Raw genomic sequence first — 21,248 nt, forward strand, 5'->3', positions numbered from 1 at the left:
GAAAAGATCCAAGTGGGGGCAACCTGAACCTCTGTCCCAGTGGCAGTGCATCTTTTTTGGATTGTCCCTGTCTTCCACAGGTCTTAAGAGCTAAAAGGTTTCCAAGTTCCAGGTTTCTTAAGATATCAGGGGGAGTACACTTTGGCACAACTAAGGATCACCAGGACCGCAGGAACAGCCCTTGAAGGTCAGGAAGAACTCAAGCAGAAGCCACCAACGGGTTCCAGGACAGGTCCAGTTGGAACTGTTAAGCTGGGCTCTTCAGGATAAGGGCTTCTGGCTGCTGGTCACCCAACTGACCCTTGGAATCCACTTTTTTGCCCTCAGCACAAGAGGGAGCAGGTCTAGCCTCTCTAGTCTCCATACAGGTCATAAGAGCAGGGCAGGGGCAGTTTTTCTGTCTACCACAGGTCCAGTGATTTTATGAAAAAGGTGGCCAGGGTGCCATATTTATGCCTGGCACCAGCCTGTGTGTGGGAGCGACTCCTGGCTAGCCCTAATCAATAAGGAGAAAGCTCCCAGGGGTAACCTTACCCACTTTTGTAGAATGTCCCATGTGCCCTACTTCAAACAATCCCACAGTCCCTCTCTCCCTAATTCTTACTGCCAGAACTTTTCCTCCCCTATGCAGAGCTCCTGTGCCCATCATAGAGGTGTGGCCAGGCAAATGAGCAACCCATCCTCTGTCGTCACTCAAAACCCGTTCTGGGGGCAGCGCCTCACCCACTGGAGTTGGTGCCTGGCTGACTAGGAGGGGACAAAGGCGGGGGCAGTCACAGGTACGAGCTACATCTGCCTGTGACAATCTAGGCCTTTTTGAAGTTAATTTGATTCCTGGGCACTGCCCAGGTGGTCGCCCTATCCGAGGAACAGGACACCTGCCAACACCCAAGGTCTTTATCTCAGCTCTAGGAGCAAGTGTAGGCCTTATCAAAGGGGCTATTCAGCTCCTCGTGAAACCTAAAAGCTATGGGGAATTAGTTTCTAGAAGTTCAATAAGGAACTTTATAGCCCTTTCCTATGCCGAGATAACATTTAATTTTAATATTATATCTATGGAACATCTAACCGCAACAGTGAAAATAGTTTTTGGCACCATGTCACTGTATAAACCTGTTTTACATGTCCTACTTTTAAATAACATGCATTTAGGCCTACTTATGGGGTGACCTATTTAAAAGGAGGGTTTGGGCTTGCCAGAAGGAGTTATTTTGATGGGTCTAATTTACAGTTTTAAAACTGCACAGATAGGCTACAGTACAAGGCCAGCAGTCATATTTTCTATTGTCTCTCTAGTGGTGACACAATGTTTGCTGCAGTCCGCTTGTGACATTCAATTTACAGCCCTGGGTATACTGTACCGTAAGCTTAGGACTTACTGGTAGGTTAAATATACCAATTTGAACTACAGCCAATTTCTGCTTGTTTTAGAGTTCAGAGCAAATGCAGAGCCCCAGTGTACGGAGTCAAAACACCAGCAATGAAATCTAGCAGAAATTTGTCTGACCACGTGAAAAGGGCCATTTTCCTATAGAGACCCTAAGTTAAAGAAGGCCTTTACTACAATTGAAGGTATGAAGATGCGAGTTAAGTATGTGAGTAAGATAAATTACCCTAAAGAACATGAAGAGGTCAGTGTGGTGAATACAGCTGATGAGAGGACAGATGCAAAAAGAACAAATGATGGACGGAATGCTGAACAATGCAAGCATTCACCCCCAGTCACGAAGATCTGGGTTTAATCTATTGTTCTTTTGCTCACCACGCCACCCCAGTTTGGACCCATTGTCATGTAGTTTCCATCAACCTATATGACATCTGAGTGTTTAGACAACATAGACAGTGGGATTGGTGTTGAGACTGATTCCAGACACCTCCACTGGGTATGGTCACCTGTTTACCTAGCTAGCTCACAGTGCCACTGTAAACTTCTCTTACCAAGGAGAGAATAGTTCTGGCAACTATCGGACATGACAACCCTGTCCCATCCGGGATCGTGGAAACAGTACAGTACTTTTCTCTCAGTCACTCAAGCTCTCTTTGTCTCAGAGAGATACTCGGAAAAAAAACGATGGAGACGTTTTCTATAAGCATTTATTGAACCAGCGTCATTCTAGTGTAAAATAGGTATGCTGAAACAACAATAAGACAGAAACAGATATAAATGATTATAAGCACCAACAGAGTAAATGGATGGTAGATTTCTACCATAGTGCTAAAAACAACGAATATATGTAAACATATAAATACATGACCGTAACAATGCGTACTCCTGCGACGCAACCCTAACTAGATGTACCTAAGTGTACCTAGCATGTACGTAAGTGTAGGGTCAAGAATCCCCCTAGGCTGAAGCAAACCCCATTAACTGTAGTGAGAGCTTCTGGGGCCCCGTCTTGGTCTCAAGATGAACACCCTGCGAGGCATGTCAGACCACTGCGAGATAGTGTCTGCATGCAGGAACCTTAGCGTCCGTGTGTCAGCATGTAAAACTTTCTCCTTTGCCTGCCCTGGCAAAGATATGGTGTATATATACCCAAAACGTACCCTATGGGGATTCTACCTTGCTGTGTCATGTCAGCTGAGGATGACGGAAGGCATGACCCTTATACATAGTTATTATGCTGAATTCTGAGAATCTTCATGCATAATTGAGGCTAGTTTTCTGGGAAAACCACACAACATATTATGCAGTGCCTTACTAGGTAAAAGGTCAAAGCCAAAACCTGTTATGTAGTTAATGGTACGGTAAATGTAGGTGAAGGGTCAGGATACTACTCGGGCCTATATTGGGGTACCCTATGAAACATAACACCATCCATATGCAAATTAGTCTTGACCCTGCTCCTCTTGGAAACAGTCCAGCCCGAGCTGCCAAGCCAGGTCCTCCCTGGACCGGAAACAAGCATTTTGGGACTGGTTTCGGTGTAACACCCTTCATCAGCCAGGCTAGCTTAAATCCAGTGGCGCAGTAACCATGGGGCCCACGTCTGGGCATACCCTTGCCACTTAGGGCGACAAAAGGAACAAATGATGGACAGAATGTTGACCAATGCAAATATTCACCCCAGTCAAGGACAGATAGCATGCTAGAGGGTGTTGGAACACAAAGTAAGGGTTGCTAAAGGTTCCAGAGATGATTTACCACCAGGATGTTTCAAAGGAGTATATTTTAGATGTGGTAATGTGTGGCACATAGCAAATGAATGCAAAAGACATTTTGTGAAAATATGCTTTAGTGGTGGATTAAGAGCAGAGGTGAGATCTGTGAATTGAGAATGTATATACTCTGTGCAAATTCATTTGGATGTGAATATGATTTGCACTGTAGTTTTAATGTTGGGGATCTAGGCAGTGATACCATCACCGCTACTGAAGACCATTTTGTGAGTTGTAGGGATGTGTGTGGATATATTTTGTCCGTTTCTGATGTGGATGTGGAGCATTCTGAGTAATATTTGAGGGCATTAAAGATGAGGGTCCAACTCCAAATTGTGCCCGATCTATTAATAATGTTGTAGTGCAAACTATGGTGGATTCAGGAACACCATACACATTTCGGGTGAAAACACCAATTTAAGTTAGTGATAGTTTTGAGGCAGGGTAGTTTAGAACTGGTATTGCAAATATTAGAATATAATTCTATACAGAGTTTATGTAAACTGTATCCTGAAGTTTTTTGCAGATAGTTTGGGGAAAGAAGTGTGGTAAAGGGGACAGGTCATGCTGTGCATAGGTACAAAACCAGTGGTGCATAAAGTGTGTAGAGTGCTTATGGTTGCTTTGGAACAACTGAAGGAGTAAGTAGACAAATTGTTAGAATGTGGCGTGATCAAGCATGTTTAAGCTTCGGAATGGTTGAGTCCAAATCGTCCTTTCCCGAACTGTAAATTATTCATTATGAAAGTATGTGGATCTCTGAGATGTAAAGTCGGCTATCTGGATGGGCAGGTTTATTCTTCACAATATTAATGATATGTTTATGATGCTGGATAAGGAACCATATATTAGATTTGTCATTGGCTTATCACCAAATAGAGTTGGAGGAGGATTCTCGATACATCATTCAGTTGGGTGCATTCCATTTTATGCAGATGCCATTTAATCTTGGATCTGCGCTGGCTGTCTTCCGATGGGTGATGGATAAGTTGTTCAATGGAGTTGAAGTAGGTCCATGTTTCCAAGGCTACGTAGCAGTGAGCTCCAAATCTGAAAATTAGATGAAGATTTGTTACATCATTGTTTAGTTACTCTAAAGGAAAGTGGTTTAACAGTTAAAAGCTCAAAGTGCACGGTTGATGTTCACATATTTGAAGCATATCATATCCAAGGAAGTAATTTAACCAACAGATTGGTTTTGCTATAGTCCAGTCCCTGTCTTCCACAAAGAGACTAATAGCAGCAGATTTCTTACCTTTGAATTCCCAGGCATCAGGCTGGATCCCAACGCTTTTGCTGAGCCATACCCCTTGTGCACAGCGTCCGGTGGATCCATTCGGCTCTGCATGACGTTGCCCATGTCGGCAGCATCGGTTATGATGCTGTAGCTATATAGGCGCCACCCAGGTGCGTGAACATCAGTTCTTTTCTTTCTGCGCCAGTTAAGCACCGATCTGGAAAGAACTACACCTCTGCCACTTCTTGGCAGGATTTTTCTCGACTTTTTGTCAGTCTTTCCACATCGTGTGCCAGGGATGTCTTTGAGGATGACCAGGTTCAAGCCGTGCGGTGCTAGTCACCGCATGATGTCTGTAACCGACCCCCTTCTGATTTGTGTTTGGTGTCTCGAGCGTGACCACGACACAAAGTCGTGCTCCGGCTGCCGGGCCATGGCTCCTAAGTCCTTGAGGGAGCGGGCGTTGAAGCTTCTCGCGGTCCAGCATTCAACACCCTCATGCAAGACTCCATGGAGGTCCCGGTCCTGATCAAAGAAGAGGAGATTGCGGTTCTGGGAGCCACAAGTCCTCTTCCTGCCACTCGAGGTCCTCCGGAAACTCAGGGAAGAGGCATAAGAAGTAGTAGAACCGGACTTAGTCTTCTCCTCGACTAGCTTCTATCATCTAAAGAGGTAAAGAGCACCAACGCTCTAGGCACGGTTCAGTGGACCCGGAGCCTGAGTCGACTCCCACCCTTTCCAGGAGCCGGAGTGACTCTCGCTCAAATTAAAGAGTTTTACAAGTATTTGAGCGGAACAACCCCGCTGGTGAGCCCTCAGGTTGGAAGAGGCCCCATCGGGTTCGCCCGCCTCAGGCATTGATCTGGGTTGACGCCCATCATGCCATCGCAACCTCCCCGATGTCGGACAAAGTCTGTGCTTACGGTGCCCCCGGTGCTCATTGGCGGAGCCTGCCTCATCCTCATACCCTATGACACAGAGCCGGAACGACGTCGCTCAACGCCGATTCAGATGCCGAATGAACCCAGAGATTCTATGTTATCGCCTGAGCACTTTGAAGAGGTGGAATGGGAGGGGTCTATGGACCCTCTGGAAAAACGGGAAGTCTCTGAGAAGAACTTTGACTGGTGTGGGGAACTTGGAGAGGCCAGTGGACTGGACACCTGCCCAGATGCTGGCATGCTCTCTCCGATGTGCTACAGAGGAGGTGACATCCGTTGTCTTGGTGGTAAGGAGGGTAGCTAAGGTCCTTGGACTTGAGCTGCCCTCAGTGCAGATTAGGACTAATCTCCTGACTGAGGTGCTTCAACCAGGGGCTTCTACATCCGAACCCCTTTTGAACTTATGGATGTCCTTCTAGGCACATGGTCCAAGCCTATCACAGGGGCTCCTGTGAGTAGGACTATTACACGCTGCCATCGCCCAACTCTGGGTGATCCCAAGTTCTTTAGCCAACACCCCACCCCTGAAAGCTTGGTGGAGTAGGCCTCAACGTCTCAAGGCACATTCCCTTTGCCCCTCAGGATAGGGAATCCAAGATGTTGGATGCATTTGGAAAGATGTTATTTCCTTCCTCCAGCCTGGCATTGCGGCCGGTGAATACTGCATGCCTATTAGGCCGTTTCTCCCATTCCCTTTGGGAGACAATTGCGCAAGTGCTGCCACAGGTCCAGGGCTGTGCCCTCCCAAGCAGTTAAAGAATGGAGAGATGCGTCAAAATTCACCACACAGTGTGGTTTAGACACAATGTGTTGGGTAGATCAATTTCAACGACGGTGGAATTGAGACACCACACCAAGCTCCTTACATCTGCCTTCTCAGGGGATGTACATGCCCTCTGATGGAACCCGTTTTTTTGGGGGAGAAGGAGAACTCCGCCCTGGTCAGGTTCAAGGACTCTTAAGCTATGGCCAGATCCTTGGGCCTCTCCTCCACTCCTCGTGGCCAGTCTTCCTTTTGCACCTTTCTTGGCAGCCGAAGGGGAATCCAGACACATTAACTGTAAACCAGCCACTGTCCCCCACAGACTGTCCAAGCCGTGCGAAGACGTGGACGCAGTGCATTCTGATCCAGGAATGGAGGCCAGAGGTAGCCAACCACACTTCTCTTGGCAGCTGCAGTCTCCAAGCACTCCTAGGCTGATTCTTCAGGACCATACTACTCCAGTTGGTGGGAGAATTCATCATCTCCCCTACTTGGGAGAATTCATCTTCATCTCCCCCACTGGAGACCCATAACATCGGACAAGTGGGTTTTGCAGATCGTGCAGGAGGGCTATTCTCTACCTTTCCTTTCCTTTCCTCCTCTCATTCTGACCAAACAGCAGTGGCTGACGGAGGATCATTTAAAGTTGCTCTTAGAGGAAGTTGCAGCTCTCTTTGCCAAGCGAGCTATAGAAAGGGTCCCAGTTTCCGAAGTAGGCAGTGGCTGTTATTCCCGCTACTTTCTGTTTCCAAAGAAGAACAAGGGGCTACCGCCCATTCTATATCTTCGGATCGTCAATCTCTTCCTCAAAAAGGAGAAATTAAGAATGTTCGCTTGGGCTCAGGTCTTGTCTGCCCTAGACCAAGAAGACTTGGTGGTAGCGTTAGACCTGCAGCATGCATATTTGCATATTCCTATCCTGCGGGCCACAAGCGTTACCTGCGGTTCAAGGTAGGCTGCGAGCACTTACTGTTTACCGTGCTCTCCTTCAGCCTCAACAATTCCCCTTGGCGTTCCCCACGGTGATGGTGGCGGTCGCAGCTCATCTGCGCAGGTTTGGGGTGCCATTCTCCCCCCTACCTCGACGACTAGCTGTTGAAGGCATCCTTGTCCCAGGCAATCGTATCCCACCTTCAGACTACCTCAAACCTCCAGCATTCTCTGGGGTTCTCTATAAACATGCCAAAGTCACCTCATTCTCAGACGCTCCCTTTCATCCAAGCAGTTCTGGGCAAAGTGCAGTTTCTATCCTTTCGAGCAGCGAGTCCAGGATATTCAGGCTATGATTCCGATGTTTCGGCCTCTATTCTGGAATTCGGTGAGACCGACTCTGAGGTTGTTGGGCCTCATGGCCTCCTGTATCCTGTTGGTGAAGCATGCCAGGTGGAGTATGTGGGCTCCGCAGTAGGAACTGAAGTTCAAGCGGGCATAGCATCGGGGAAATCTCGCCGACATGGTACAGATCTTGAAAGGAACTGCAAGAGATCTGCAGTGGTGGTTGACGAACCGTGATTGGGTCAATGGCAGATCCCTCTCCCTTCCCCAACCAGATCTCACAGTTGTGACATATGCATCACTTCTGGGATGGGGCGGCCATCTGGGAGAGGTGGAGATCAGGGGGCACTGGTCTCCAGCAGAGACGAGGCTCCACATTATTTATTGGAGCTCCTAGCGATTAGATTTGCATTGAAGGCATTTCTTCCCTCTGTCAAGAGGAAGCTGGTGCAGGTATTCACGGACACCACCACCATTTGGTACTGCAACAAGTAAGGCAGGGTGGGGTCGTGGATCCTTTGTTGAGAGGCTCTGCATCTCCGGACATGACTGGAACAGCAGGGCGTAACCCTGGTGGTTCAACACCTTGCAGGTTCTCTGAACGCCAGGGAGGATGAACTCAGCCGTCGATGCCTAGCCGGTCTTTCAGCAGTGGGGAGAAACTCTGTTAGATTTGTTCGCCTCCAAAGAGAACACGGTGTCAGCAGTACTGTGCTCTGGAGTTTTCAAGGCTTCTATTGCCAGGCGGTACATTTTGTCGCGAGTGGAGCTCAGGCCTGCTGAACGCCTTTCCACCCATACCACTCATGCCCACATTCTGAAGAATATTAGGAACGACCAGGCCCAAGTCATCCTAGTGGCTCCGTATTGGGCAAGGAGAGTCTTGTATCCAGAGCTTCTTAGAATGAGTGCCGATGCTCCGATCAGGCTGCCCTTTCTGGAGGATCTTCTGTTGCAGCAGCAGAGGAGGGTTCTCCACCCGAACCAGTCATCTCTGCACCTCCATGCGTGGAGTTTAAGTGGCGGCAGTTGATAGCTTTTGACCTTCCTCCCAAAGTCTGTAACATTATTCTGGCGGCCATGCTGCACTCCTCCAACACGATATAAGCCTGCCGTTGGCAGAAAGTCGTATTGTACTCCACTGAGAGGTCTATTGATCTTTTTATCTGCTTCTCTTTCTACTGTCCTCTTGTTCATTCTGATCCTTGCCCAGCAGCGCTCTGCTGTGGGCACCCTTGAGGGTTACCTTTCTGCTCCGTCTGCTTTTTTGCAGTTGCCAGACCGACATTCTCTTTTCAAATCTCCCATTGTGCATAGTTTTCTGAAAGGGCTTCCTCACCTGTTTCCAACTATGCCCTTTGTGATGCAACAGTGGGACCTTAATTTGGTCCTCACCTACATGATGTGTGCTCCATTTGAGCCTTTGCACAATTGTCCCCTCCTGCTGTTGACCATCAATACAGCCTTCTTAGTGGCAATTACATCGGCCCAGAGGGTGAATGAGTTGCAGGTGTTCTCTTGTTTGCCTCCTTATCTTGTGTCCTTTCCGGACAAGGTGATGCTTCGCAGTACCAAATTTAAGGTATAGCAATCCACTTATTAATGAAAATTGCGGATTGGCCTCGATACTTTCCAGCTACAGATCTTAGAAGCCTTGATGAAGTTACTTTTCAGTAACGAAACACGTGTCGGCTGCTTGTTTCGTCCTTTTTCTTCTGGGATTACAGTACAGAAGGACCTTTTGACTACAATATTTTGTGTGTTACTACTGCAAAAGACTGTACAGATATATTTCTTAAATAAGCTATTAAAAATTCAAAGCAATTGCATTTTTCGGATGTTCTCTCTGATTAAATATATTGGTGCTGTGCATATGAGCCATTTGCGGTCTTGACTCTCTAAATAGGCCAAGACGGGGAATAAACTCCTTTAGAAGCATTGGCTTCTATGATATTACATTTTTAGAGTGCCGAGGTATGACAAACTTTGTTCATTCAGTTGATGTTTGGAAGAATAGGAGAATAATTCTTCTGGTTGGTCATAGGAAGAAAATATTTGATATGCAGCATGAGGGCATGTGGATAGAAGCATGAATAAGTGGCATGTGAGAAAAATACTGGTGTGCTGCTGGTAGCAGGAGGCAAAGAGTAATTGTACCTCCCGACCCTGTTAGGGTTCCTAATAAAGTGTGGCAGCAAGTTGTACTGGATACTGTTGGCCCAATGAAGAGTTTAGGTAGACAGCAAGGATTTATGGTGGTAGTCTAAGTTGGTTGAAGTTGAGTGTTTCACCAAGTTTTGATAACAGATACAATTAGCCGATCATGGAGCAAAGCAGAGGCATACTGCTTTGTACAATCTGAGAGCCAATGGTTTGGTCGAGACTGTTACTCTAGTGGTGGTGGAAAACTTGCAATTATCAAAAAATATGTAGTATTAGAAAGTTCCTTTTCTGTCGCATGGAAAAGACCATTCTTGTGCGAGGTGTGCACCACTAAATCTCGGTTTCCAGCTCCATCATTTTGTGTGGACCGTTTATCAATTAAACAGGGGTGTTTCCAAAAAATGAATTTTAAGTTTGGTAATATTTGGCTTGATCTTAAATATGTATATTTTCTGCATACAATGTGGTTACGGAAATTACAGTTTGCTGTAATGGGAAATCTAACTTTCTGTGTACATTTATTATACGAGGTACAGCCTTTGTAGAACAGAGACTTTACTTTCCTAAATGTGTCTTGACATATTAGCAAGGTTCTCTCCTTGCATATTGTGTTGCCTGCTTTGAGTTAGATCTACTGCTAGGATGTAAATAGTCTTCCATTGGTTTTCTATGGTCTAACACATATGTCTCAATAGTGATCTATTTACAAACACAGATTTTGGTTTTATTTCTGCAGGGAAGACTTCAGTTTTACTGCTTATGCCACCATTTCCTACCTGAAAAAGGGGCCAAAAGTTGATCTTCTCAAGAATGAGAAGCATGCGATCCGCGTGGAAATGAAAAAACATAAATCAAGTCACTCCACGGACTCGGTATGTACAATATACTGTTTCAGTGAGAAAGATAACATATCACGTGCTCAACTTTTCAAAGCTGTGATAACACTAAAATGCTAATTTAGTCTACACTGTGCTTTGATAGTTTTGCATTTTGTGAATCTAGTCATGGTGTCCGCAGGATAATGAAAGTTTAAAAAGACTAGTAGCGAACAGAGACAAGAGGCCACATGAAGACATTGTTATGGTTCAAACCTCAGGTTGAACACACATTGACAAGGACCCCCAACAAAATATGGTGTGGGTTCGCCAAGATAAGTTTAATTGAGGTACAACTAGCATACAAAAGCAAGCACTCCCCAGAATACAATGTAAATTTTAATACCCTTTAGCTTCGGAACATGTTATTGTGTTTAATAGGAGTTTTTATTCTTAAGTGTACATTGAGACAGAAACATTTTGTATATGTTTATGGGATCTAAGGACCATTTTATGGGGGCATTGAGGCTCTCCTTAGGACAACATGGAGACAATTACTGACAAATGGTTCATGTTAAAGCATGCTATGGCCAATAACATGGTTGAAAAGGTGATTTAAAGACCACTTCATTGGGTAGTTTGGAGATCCTCTCAGTGGACCGTAGAGATGGTCTTGGCACGTCCAACATGTCTAGTTAGGAAATATTTGTTTCCACAGTGTGCAGACAATACCAATCTACACAGTGCCTCGGTAATGGATGTTGCTAGTTTCTCCACAGAAGAATTTCAGTTCTGCTGACGTCTTGTGATGATTGAAGTCCAAAGACACAAACTGAGTTCCCCTTTAAATAATTCTATTTGTTATTTTGAAATTCAAATGCCTATGTAGTTACGAAACACTTTATAAGATGATTGCATTAAAATGTTGAGTACAATTAAAGCACTCTCTTAGTGTTATTCACAGTTATGTTAAAGGGCAAAAGAGCAGATCAAATTAGACTGGTTAACAAATAACATACCAATCATAGCATATACCATAGGAGTCATAAGTGCTTCAGAGGCATATAAACGTTACTTTGAACATATTAAGTCCCATATTTATAGAGTTCTGAGACCACGCTCTCCACAGATATTTATTACCAAACTTATGGTGGGATCCTCATTTCATGACTTAAGTTTTAAATCTAGAAAAATTAATCATATGTATTAAAGATAAGCTCTAACCAATGACCTCTAGAACAAGAGTGATATAGGCACCCAAATAGGAAGTGCTTATTGGTTTCTGTACTTTGTTCATCACAAAAACTCCTAAAGTAGAAGATGCCCACCCCGATTTGCTAAATATGATAACCATCTCCGTTTCAAATACAGATTATTTTAAATGGATACTTAGGCTTCGAGACCCATTAAGTCTTATTTTAATTTTATTTTTCCAGTATAATATAGCTTTTAGACAAAACATGCTGTACAAAGCAGTGGGACCGCTGTACAAATGATCATTTGAAATTTTGGTGGCTAAGAATAAGATATTTGTATTTTGGGCACATAACCAACCAATTTGATGATGCGACTACGATGAAGGGGTAGTCTTAGGAATGTTGTCGAGGGTTCCTATTGCAACATTTATTCCAGGGAGGAACACTGTTTAGGTAGACCAACTACTAGACTGTTGCAATGGGTCAATGTGCTTAGGATGAGTACACAAAGATTATTTTTGGCTTTATGAAAGGGATATTATGTGAAGAAGGTTTAGCCTGTCTAAGTACCAGTGCTACAAACACTACCTTAACTTAAAAGATAATATTCCCTCTTTCAAGGTCTGCGAAATAGCAGTCCTCTCCATGTACTCTATTTTAAGTCACAATAAATGTCCCATTAACATTCCTCTGGCCTTTACTGTTCAATGTAGTTTTGTTGTGAAAATATGAAAAGTGAGGCATAGCAGTACCCAGTGGAGTAATCTCTTTTTGGGAGGGTCCTTGAAGGGTTTTTGTTGGGCCTGGACGGAGCTTGCGGAGTTTCACTCCGCGGAATTCCAGGGAGTGACCCAAAAACTCCTCAGAAATCAGGTAGAGTATTGCATGTTGCGCTTTTATTTTGCAAAGTAGTTTTTCTAGTTTTGCCATTACACCTATAAAAGTCAAAATAAATGTGCCTAAATGCAAAAAAAAGGCTAGGTTACGGATGGACCAGTTTTACAACTTACTTCCTCTCCTCTCCTCCTGTTGTATGGCGTTTTAGGATCCGAAGTGAAATTTCCCCGATTCATGCCCTTCTATAGGTACAATTCACAATGCCCTAATATAGGCATAGAAATCATTCCCTTATTTAGACATAGCTCATGCAGACCAAATACAGGCGTGGCTACTTCTACCCGTATCAAAATGTCACAACGATTTCTTGGAAAACCGGCTTAAGCAGTCGGGGACCTCTCTTTGCTGGAGTATTGATTTGTCCAAGAACTCATGTACTTTACAAAGAACTACTATACCCTTGGGGTTCTTTCCTGACGTTATTATGCCCAACTTTACATCAAACTAGGCACCTTCAAGGTATAAATATGCCTTCACTTGCTCAAGCAAGACACAGTGGTTTGGAGCAGTTTGACTATCTACTTGCCTGACGCAGCTCGCTACAGCAAGTGCGGAAGGAAGCCGACCCTCCAGCTAACTCACTGATCAAGAGGCTGCATTTCTCCCGGCGAGAATCCAGCTCCAGTGTTTCCAAGCTCCCCTTGCGGGGTGTTGGGAAATCGAGTCCAGAGACCAGACCTCCTTCATTCTAAACTAAGGTATGGAGCTGATTAGAACCTAGAGAAACCTTGGATAGATTCTTGGCAAAGAAAAACTAAACCTATGCTACATCACACTTACTCCCTCCCGCATACTAGACTTAGGTTAGGTACATTGGGGTAGGCATATTGAGAAGCACCAATTGAGTAATTTTAGCCATTGTTATTTATGTATGTATTGATATACGGTTTAGAAACCATACAATGCTCTTACAGTATTATTTTATAATATTGTTCTCGCTGTACGCATTATACTTTGCAGTCTGCATTACGATTGTAGCAGTTCACTTTACTTGCATGAGAAAGAAGACTGTTCAATAAAACCTTTTATGGAAAACGCCCATCTCTCTATTTCTCTGCACCTTTGTAGAAACTAAGCATGCATGAGTGACTGAGTGAAATACTTATCTATTGTTTCCACGACTCTAAAAATACATTTCTTATTCTTGGGAAACAAAGTTGTCATGTTTATGCGGTTGTCAGAAACTAATCCCTCCTTGTGAATTCGAGAACGTTTCTAGTGACCTCTGAGCTAGCTGGCATTCACTATTAAGTGTAGTATATTCGATAGAGACCTAGTTGACCTCAGTCCTACGTCTAAACTATAGGATATACTATTCCAATGCGCAGAGCTTATTGGGAATATAGGAACTACACTACACTCCTCTTACTGATGCTGGGACTGCCGCACCCACCTGTCTGTAGTTTTTGTAGAGCTGGGTTCCACCCCACTTGCAGAGAGGGCAGCAGGTTGCAGAAGCAGAGTCTGGCTCCTGAGCCCTGGGGTGCAACAGGGAGCTGGCCATGCAACCAGTACACCATGGAGCTAAAGCAGCTGACAGACAGGTGGACAGTCAGTCGTACTGCTCTCCTACGAGATACTTGTCTGGTTTGTAGAATCATGATAGAGCGCCCTTTGGTGTTCCCACGCTCACTGGCTAAGAATCAACCCTCAGTCCGCCACTGGCCTTCTGGAGGCTCTATAGCTAAATCATTCAGCAGAAAACGGAAAAGACAAGAGTAGGAGACTCAAGAAGAGGCCATCTTGGAGTGTAGAAGCGTAAGACTATAGCTCTTCTGGAGCAGTGATCACATATATATTATTTTATATGGTATTTTATATTTCATTTTGAAACAGAAATTTGTTCGGATTTGTAGTGATATATGATTCTTTGGACTTAAGCTGGAATTGTTGTGCTCTTCATATCTGTGCTTACTGTTTGTGACCATTGTTTAGTGTAACTGGTGCTCATATAATGCACCAGTGATTTTTCCTGATGTGTGTTGTTGCGCCTGAGTCTGCAGCTAGCACCACAGCCTATGCATCGGTGCACGGTGCAGTTTCCCTGTTACTGTCTGAGTCTTCTGACGCTGCCCTCTGCTAGATCTCATGCTCTAGTTCATGTGCAGACTCCCCTTGTCCGCCGGCTCCAAAATTTAACTTTCTCCCTTCCCACTGCTCCTCACAGAGGGTAGCAAGCACCTGCAAACTGATTCCCGCTCCGTCCTTTGCTTCTATAACTTTCTTGTCTGACAATCAGAATAGACCTTGTCTGAAGACTCGTGGAGGTAATGAGGTGAACGCAGCACATTGAGATGGATAATGTATTTGAGAAAATATCATCCCCCATATCTGCAACAACATTATGAGACAAACTACTGGAGAGGGGCATACTACGTTGCTGGAGTCGTCGTGGTAGTTTAGGTCAAGCTGCTCACTTATCCTGTCCGTATAGAAAAATATTAGGACAAACGCCTTCCCAAATTGAGGAAAGGCTGAAAACGGGAGTAAGAGAACCTGTTGGGTTTATATGCGCAGTGCCTGATACCTGGCTACAGGGGTAGGTGTCAGATAACTTTGCTCCGCCAGTGGATGGTGGAGGTTTTGCCAAAGTCTGCGATCCAAACGGAGTGCTGAGTGGCAAAACTTCACAAATTCCGTGAGCAGAGTTTGCCGCCCAGCCCTAGTTTTTGTATTTTAATAATTTTTTTAAATTATTGTGTGGTTCTGATGCTAAAGGGTATTGATAGTGGATCCATGTAAAAGAGGCGTCTATATTGCTTTGGTACGTTGCTGGAGGTAGGGGGATGTAGGATGAGGCCCAAAAAACATTGATTTTATAGCTTTAAAAGGTTGTACCTGTCCATTATGTGTAAGTGCACATCTTATTCTTTCCCTTTTATATCCTGTTCATGCAACTGAACATTGCAGTGGAAAATGTAGATTTTCCCCAACTTTGTTGACCAGAAAATCTGGATTTTATTAAAGACACATATTGCAATCTTCTTTATTTAGCAATCTTCTTTATTTAGCTAACCACAGCCACTTTAAAGTATAAAGAGCATTGTGACACAAAGAAATTCCAACCCAATAAAATGTCAGAACACTAGTAACACTTCCTTCTTTTTTCTATCAAAATAAATTAAGTGAATATAAATAAACTAATTAAAACAAGAAAGACAGATGATCCAATCCAAAGAATCCTCTTCGAGGGGAGAGAGATCTTGACAACGTTAGAGAAAAGCAAAAAGTCCAAATTAATAATATTTAATAATCCATCCAAATTATTGTTGAGAACGACATAAAAGGTAAAGAAAAACAAGTGAATAGAGGGCTGGGATTAGAGAGTGAATAATATTAGCCTCCGTGACTTTAATAAAATCCAGATTTTCTCGTCAACAAAGTTGGGGAAAATCTACATTTTATGGCAAGACCGGAGGCTAATCTTATTGCAAGTTTAAAGCATTTTCAATAGACATGAAGCAGCATTTCCAATAGGTCTAAAATAAAACTTGCAAAAAACCATATCATTTGACCAATCAGCACATTTAAGAATATCATTCAGAGAACATCCTTGTAAAAAGGCTTGAGAAGCAGAAGCACCATGGACAGGGTGTGCGCCAAACATGGTTACATTATTATCAGACAATTTCATCACCTCTTTAACCCATCCTGCTAGAGTTGAAGGTGAAACACCTTTGTGAGGTTTCCTGAAAGAAATCAGTAACTGTTTAATGGAGAAGTTTTCTGTTCATATTCTTTAACGCATCTGACAACACATAAATTGACATAATCATCAAGGATAGAAAATCGTTTGAGGATTAATTTCGGTTCTGTTTTTAAAATAAAAAAAATACCTTCTGGGGAAAAAACTCTGTTAGAAGTTTCTAAAGCTTTAACATCAGAGACTCTTCTAAAAGATACTAAACAGAGAAGGGTTGTGGTTTGAAGGAAAGTAGTTTGAGAGATAATGAATTGTTTGATCCCAGGCTATCTATAAATTTCAAGACTTTAGAGACATCCCACAGGGAATTATACCTAGAAATGGGTGGTTTAGAAAACCTAATACTTCTTAACAATATTTTAATAAGTACATTTTGACCCACAGAAAAACCATTGACCAAAACATGACCAGCGGTAACAGCAGAACGATGAACATTGATAGTTCTGTTAGCTAGGCTTTTTGAAAACAATTCTGAAAGGTAGTTAGCTACCTCCACTACATCCACCGAAATGTTATCAAAGTACATTTCAACACCAGCAAACCCACTTCTGCCAAGCCAATTGATCGATTTTACGTGTTCCTGGTGCCCAAGATTCTTTAATGAGGATTGATGCCTCTTAGAAAAGTCCTGGCAGTTCCCATAGATTCCTCAAATTTTCCAAGCCATCATTCTCAGATCCCCATCTAGAACTTGATTGTGCAGCTCTCCTGAAGGACCTAGAAGGATTTGCAGGAATACCGGTAGTAAAACTGGGTAATTCACTAGCATTTCTAACAACATATGGTACCATGCTTGAGACTTCCAAATATCACAAGAACCAAAGAAACCTTCCATTTGTGGACTATTGCAGCTACTCGAGAAATCATCGAAAAAGGAGGAAAGGCATAACCTTTCAGAAACTTCCAATTGTCTGAAAAAATCCACGTCTGCAGACTCCGGATCTGGGTGCCAACTGAAGTCAGTTCCTTCGTTTATCTGCAGATCTTTTATATCACAAACTATGGTAGAGTGAGCCCTCCCACACTGTCTGCCAATATGACTTGACCTATGGGGGCCTGAAAACAAAATCATGCTCCTAATACCTACCACCCTCTCCCTGACATTACAGGAAGTGATGTTAAAAAGTAGCAGACTTCCCTGGTCCATTGTAACGTCTTATGTAGCTATTATAAAACCGCAGCATTGCTAAAGCATGATTAAAGGAGGAACAAACACCCAGCCAGTAAAAATAAAATATGTAAATTAATAATTTATTTTAAAATATCAGTTGCCAGATTCTGCAAATCATGAGGGTCGCTTAACGGTCCACACAGTTTGCAGGCCACAACTCCTTAGAAGAATGTATTACCCGTGGCTACATAGAATATGAAGCACTAAACCATTATTAAAACTGAACCCATAGTATTTGTCTGAGTAAATGGCGCATTCCTTCTCTATGACCCTAATCACAGTTATGAATGAGCTTTAGGACAGCAATGTTAGCGTGGTATTAATGTGCCGCACTTTGCTTCACAGCAGATGTCTCCTGAGGCGTCAGACGGTGAGAAGTCTGACAGTGGCGTTCAAGAAAACCACGAAGCTTCAGAAAAGTCTGTGAAGAAAGTGGAAGGAGAGCTAAAACGGCCTGCAAAAAAATGCAACTTTCATGCAAAGAAGAACAAGGTTGAAAACAAGGGTGCTGAAGATGCTATGTTAATTGAGTGACCGTTTTTAGAAACAGACATCGCTACTCATTGAGTTCAGTATACTTTGAGATAGCCGTTAGCTCTCAATATATGCACTGTTAGCTACTGCACTTGGCTTTTCTTATTTTTCAAAATACCCTGTAATAATGATTTTTTTCACACCTTTTCATGCTCACAATAGGTTTCTATCAGTTGTACTTTAATTATATTTCTACTGTACTCTCTTGTCACCTCTACTGCTAGAATATCATTTGAATCACAACGTCCTCTGAGGAATTTGAACCAGATCCTTCAAGAAACAGGATGGCAATTGATGGTGGACCAGAAGGTCCTGGCAAGACAACATATCCTTCTTACTGTGATCGAGTTTGACTGCCTTGAAAAAAAAGAGTACATGAAAATGTTGCCCTTCCTTCCAAATGTGCTGCCCTTCAGAGCCACCTCTCGAGCTTTTAAATCACACATTTTTATTACAATAAATTACCCTCAAACGAGTTGGTTGTTGACCATGGACCAAAATAAAATATGCCTTCCTTCTGGAAAAAATAAATACATTCCTTAAAGTAAACAATTTGGTTCTAGAAACAATTAATATTTAGCACTTGAAGAAGCTTTCTGGTGGCAGGCCCTAGTCCTTGGTAGAGTTTGTAATCTCATTTCAAAAGGAACTGGTTTTGTGAAATATGTCAAGGTGTTAGGTATTTGAAAATCAGATCTGTGTTCAGTCTGTTAGTTGCAGGTTCTAATCCTGAAGACTCTCTTTCAACTGAGTTTAATACATAGAGTGACATTAAATCAAGGTACTAAAACAACTGTTGTATACTGCAATATGTAGCTGCACACTCGTGTCAGTAAACAGTATGCAAAGTTTATTATACGGAAAACATTGTTTTCTGTTTAGTAACAGTGTGTCTAGCTCACTCATTCTTAGTTCTGTTTCCTGCCCACAGATTTCTCCAAATGAGTATTTTTCTGTGCTGCTCCTTGCCTTTGAGTGCTGATTTATTGATGGATGTGGTTTACATGCTACCTCCTATTAAGGAATGTTAGCTACTGCATGGTATCATAGCATCCTTTAGAGGCTTTCACATCTTGTGACTGATGACATCATAAAGTCATGACTTAATCAAGGTGTTCTTTAAACTTTTTTGCCTCTGAACCAAGCATATTATTTAACGTTATGAGCACAGTCACTTGGACTTACCAATCCTTGTTTTTTTGTCATGCATAGCTCAGATATAAATCACAAGATTATTCTGCCAGAATTATTAGCCCAATAGACTTTTGAAAAAATAGGTTGAAGATCCACCTTAACAGCAAGTAAGAGGTTTGTCAGTTTTCTTATATGCTATAGTTCTCTGCAGTGTCTATTTACTCTACCCTAATGTACTTTATCCTCCCAAACAACACTGCATTCTTAAACCTAACACGCCAGAGCAAGGCAACAGTATTGCAAACAGCCATCTCTCTACTGAATAATTTCCTCAGGAGATCATGAATCAAACAATTTGGGTGTCATCCACTAAAGCCCTGTTGCTACTAGGTGATTAAAGAGCTTAGTTGCTTGAATCCATACAGGCAACTATTTGGAACAATGCGCACAGCATGTACAAGTCAATATGTAACTTCGAGTCAAGTGGGAAATAAATGTAGGGCAAACAATTACTCAATCTTTGTCTTTTTATCAATTGTGATCCTTCAGTTCCAAGTAAGAAGCATCATACACAGCTTGGCGTACGTCTCGACTGTGGATTACTTTATCAAGACTCACCTCTAGATTCAGAGTTTAAAGTCTAACTTATTGCTTGGGAAGGTTAAACAGCGCTTATCTTGTGACCTTTGGACTAGTAATTTCCCCAGTTATCTACAGCCTATAAGTTTCATTTACTTAAAGAAGCACTCCCTTGAGAACATACATAGGAGCACTTTCCAAATTATTTGATCTACAACTACTACAAGATAGCCATGAGAAATTATTTCACAGACAAAACAGAAGCCTGTTGTTTTTTATGCTTCTTTCATAAACCTGAAGAATCCCAATCAAGTATCTGGTTTGGGACTTCTGCCTTTGCTTCTTGTTACTTTTAGTTAATTTAAATAATGGTTTCACTTGATCCCTCTTTGTGATACGATATCCTTTTGTATTCATGAGAACTTAAAAGCAAAAGGTAATTTGACTTGCATGTCTGTCTAAAGAGATCCCAGCCTCCATAAGGGGCAAGATCTCCTGGACTATGTCACATGCATGTACCTATACAAATATAATTACTATAGTATGGAATTCATTCTGTGATTTTTTTTTTTATCATTGCTTTTTATTATTGAAATTCATATTTTGTTTAGTTTTTGCACTAGGCCCATGTGAAGTATGCTGCTATCATGTGCTTTTTGAGCTATTTAAAAAAAATACATGTTTGTTGATAATGTCTTTCATAAATGACATCAAGCGATTCAGATAATACAAGCTTCACTTAACAGACCCAAAGCCAAGTCTTGAGTATGCTGAATGTACTGTCAATTAGCTATCAATTTTTTTTTCAGTTTCGCACTGTAGACCATATCGATATTGAATAGATTTTGTACCAAAGTTTAATAAAGACTGCTATAAGAAGTTCTGTGTGATATTACTCTTTTTTTCTGTCCGGTGAGTATTATCTTTCAGATATTGAAACTGGAGAAACAAAGTATGGATTTTTTCTAAATGACAGGTTCAGGTAACATTATTCCACTATAGGGTGCAGCTATGTGGGTTTCATGTGAGACAATGCGGATAATGGGTATTGTCCACTACTCCAAACACATTTGCATTTTGTAGATTTTTTAGACTCTGGAATTGTAGTGTTACTTTCCCCAACACTGTTTGCTACATAGTTTGTTTTGTACCAATCTCACCATAAATGACTTTGCTTGAAACAATACCATATTTATGAAATAAGCCTTTTAAAAAACTAGTGCAATTGAGCAAGTGCTACTGCATCAGTCTCTAAAATGTTAGAGACTTAACAAAGTAGTGATCACAGTGAGGTTTGTATTGTTTTCAGCTCAAAACTTTATTACTTGAAAAGTTCACATGTAGACAAAAAGAAAATGAAAGCCATTAAACAGAAAGCATCAATGGAAGCAAAATTAATGGTAAGGAGATGACAAACAAAAGCGTTGCAAGGGTGGGCTGATGTATCAACAATACAGGCTTTTAACAGGAACGAAACGCTGTGCAGAAGTGATTTATTCTTTTGCTAGGTAACCAAGAAAATAACCCATTGGAAGTGATAAGTGTATTTTCAGGTGGCACCAGGAATAATTCCAAACAGAGAGCTCGAAAGTAGTTAAAAACCTGATATTTAGCCCAGAAACAAGTGACCTGGTACTCCTGTACCATCAGTGCTGCCTGGGCACATGCTCATCTTTGGATG

General features: G+C 42.5%; 1 protein-coding gene across 4 annotated transcripts in view; it reads left to right on the forward strand.

The window, feature by feature from the left end:
* RECQL (RecQ like helicase) overlaps positions 1–20,446 on the forward strand; it is a 257,768-nt gene extending 237,322 nt beyond the window's left edge. For 2 of the 4 annotated variants that reach the window (XM_086920504.1, XM_086920498.1), the window contains exons 14-15: positions 10,275–10,410; positions 17,666–20,446. In XM_086920504.1, the coding sequence (XP_086776630.1) occupies positions 10,275–10,410; positions 17,666–17,854 (325 nt within the window). In that variant the 3' untranslated portion in view covers positions 17,855–20,446. The remainder of the gene's footprint in view (positions 1–10,274; positions 10,411–17,665) is intronic. The other 2 variants (XM_086920518.1, XM_086920513.1) reach the window with 1 other exon arrangement.
* Positions 20,447–21,248: the final 802 nt, after the last annotated feature.

Source organism: Lissotriton vulgaris, chromosome 1_1 (genome assembly GCF_964263255.1).
Source record: "Lissotriton vulgaris chromosome 1_1, aLisVul1.2, whole genome shotgun sequence".
NCBI classification, from domain to species: Eukaryota; Metazoa; Chordata; class Amphibia; order Caudata; family Salamandridae; genus Lissotriton; species Lissotriton vulgaris.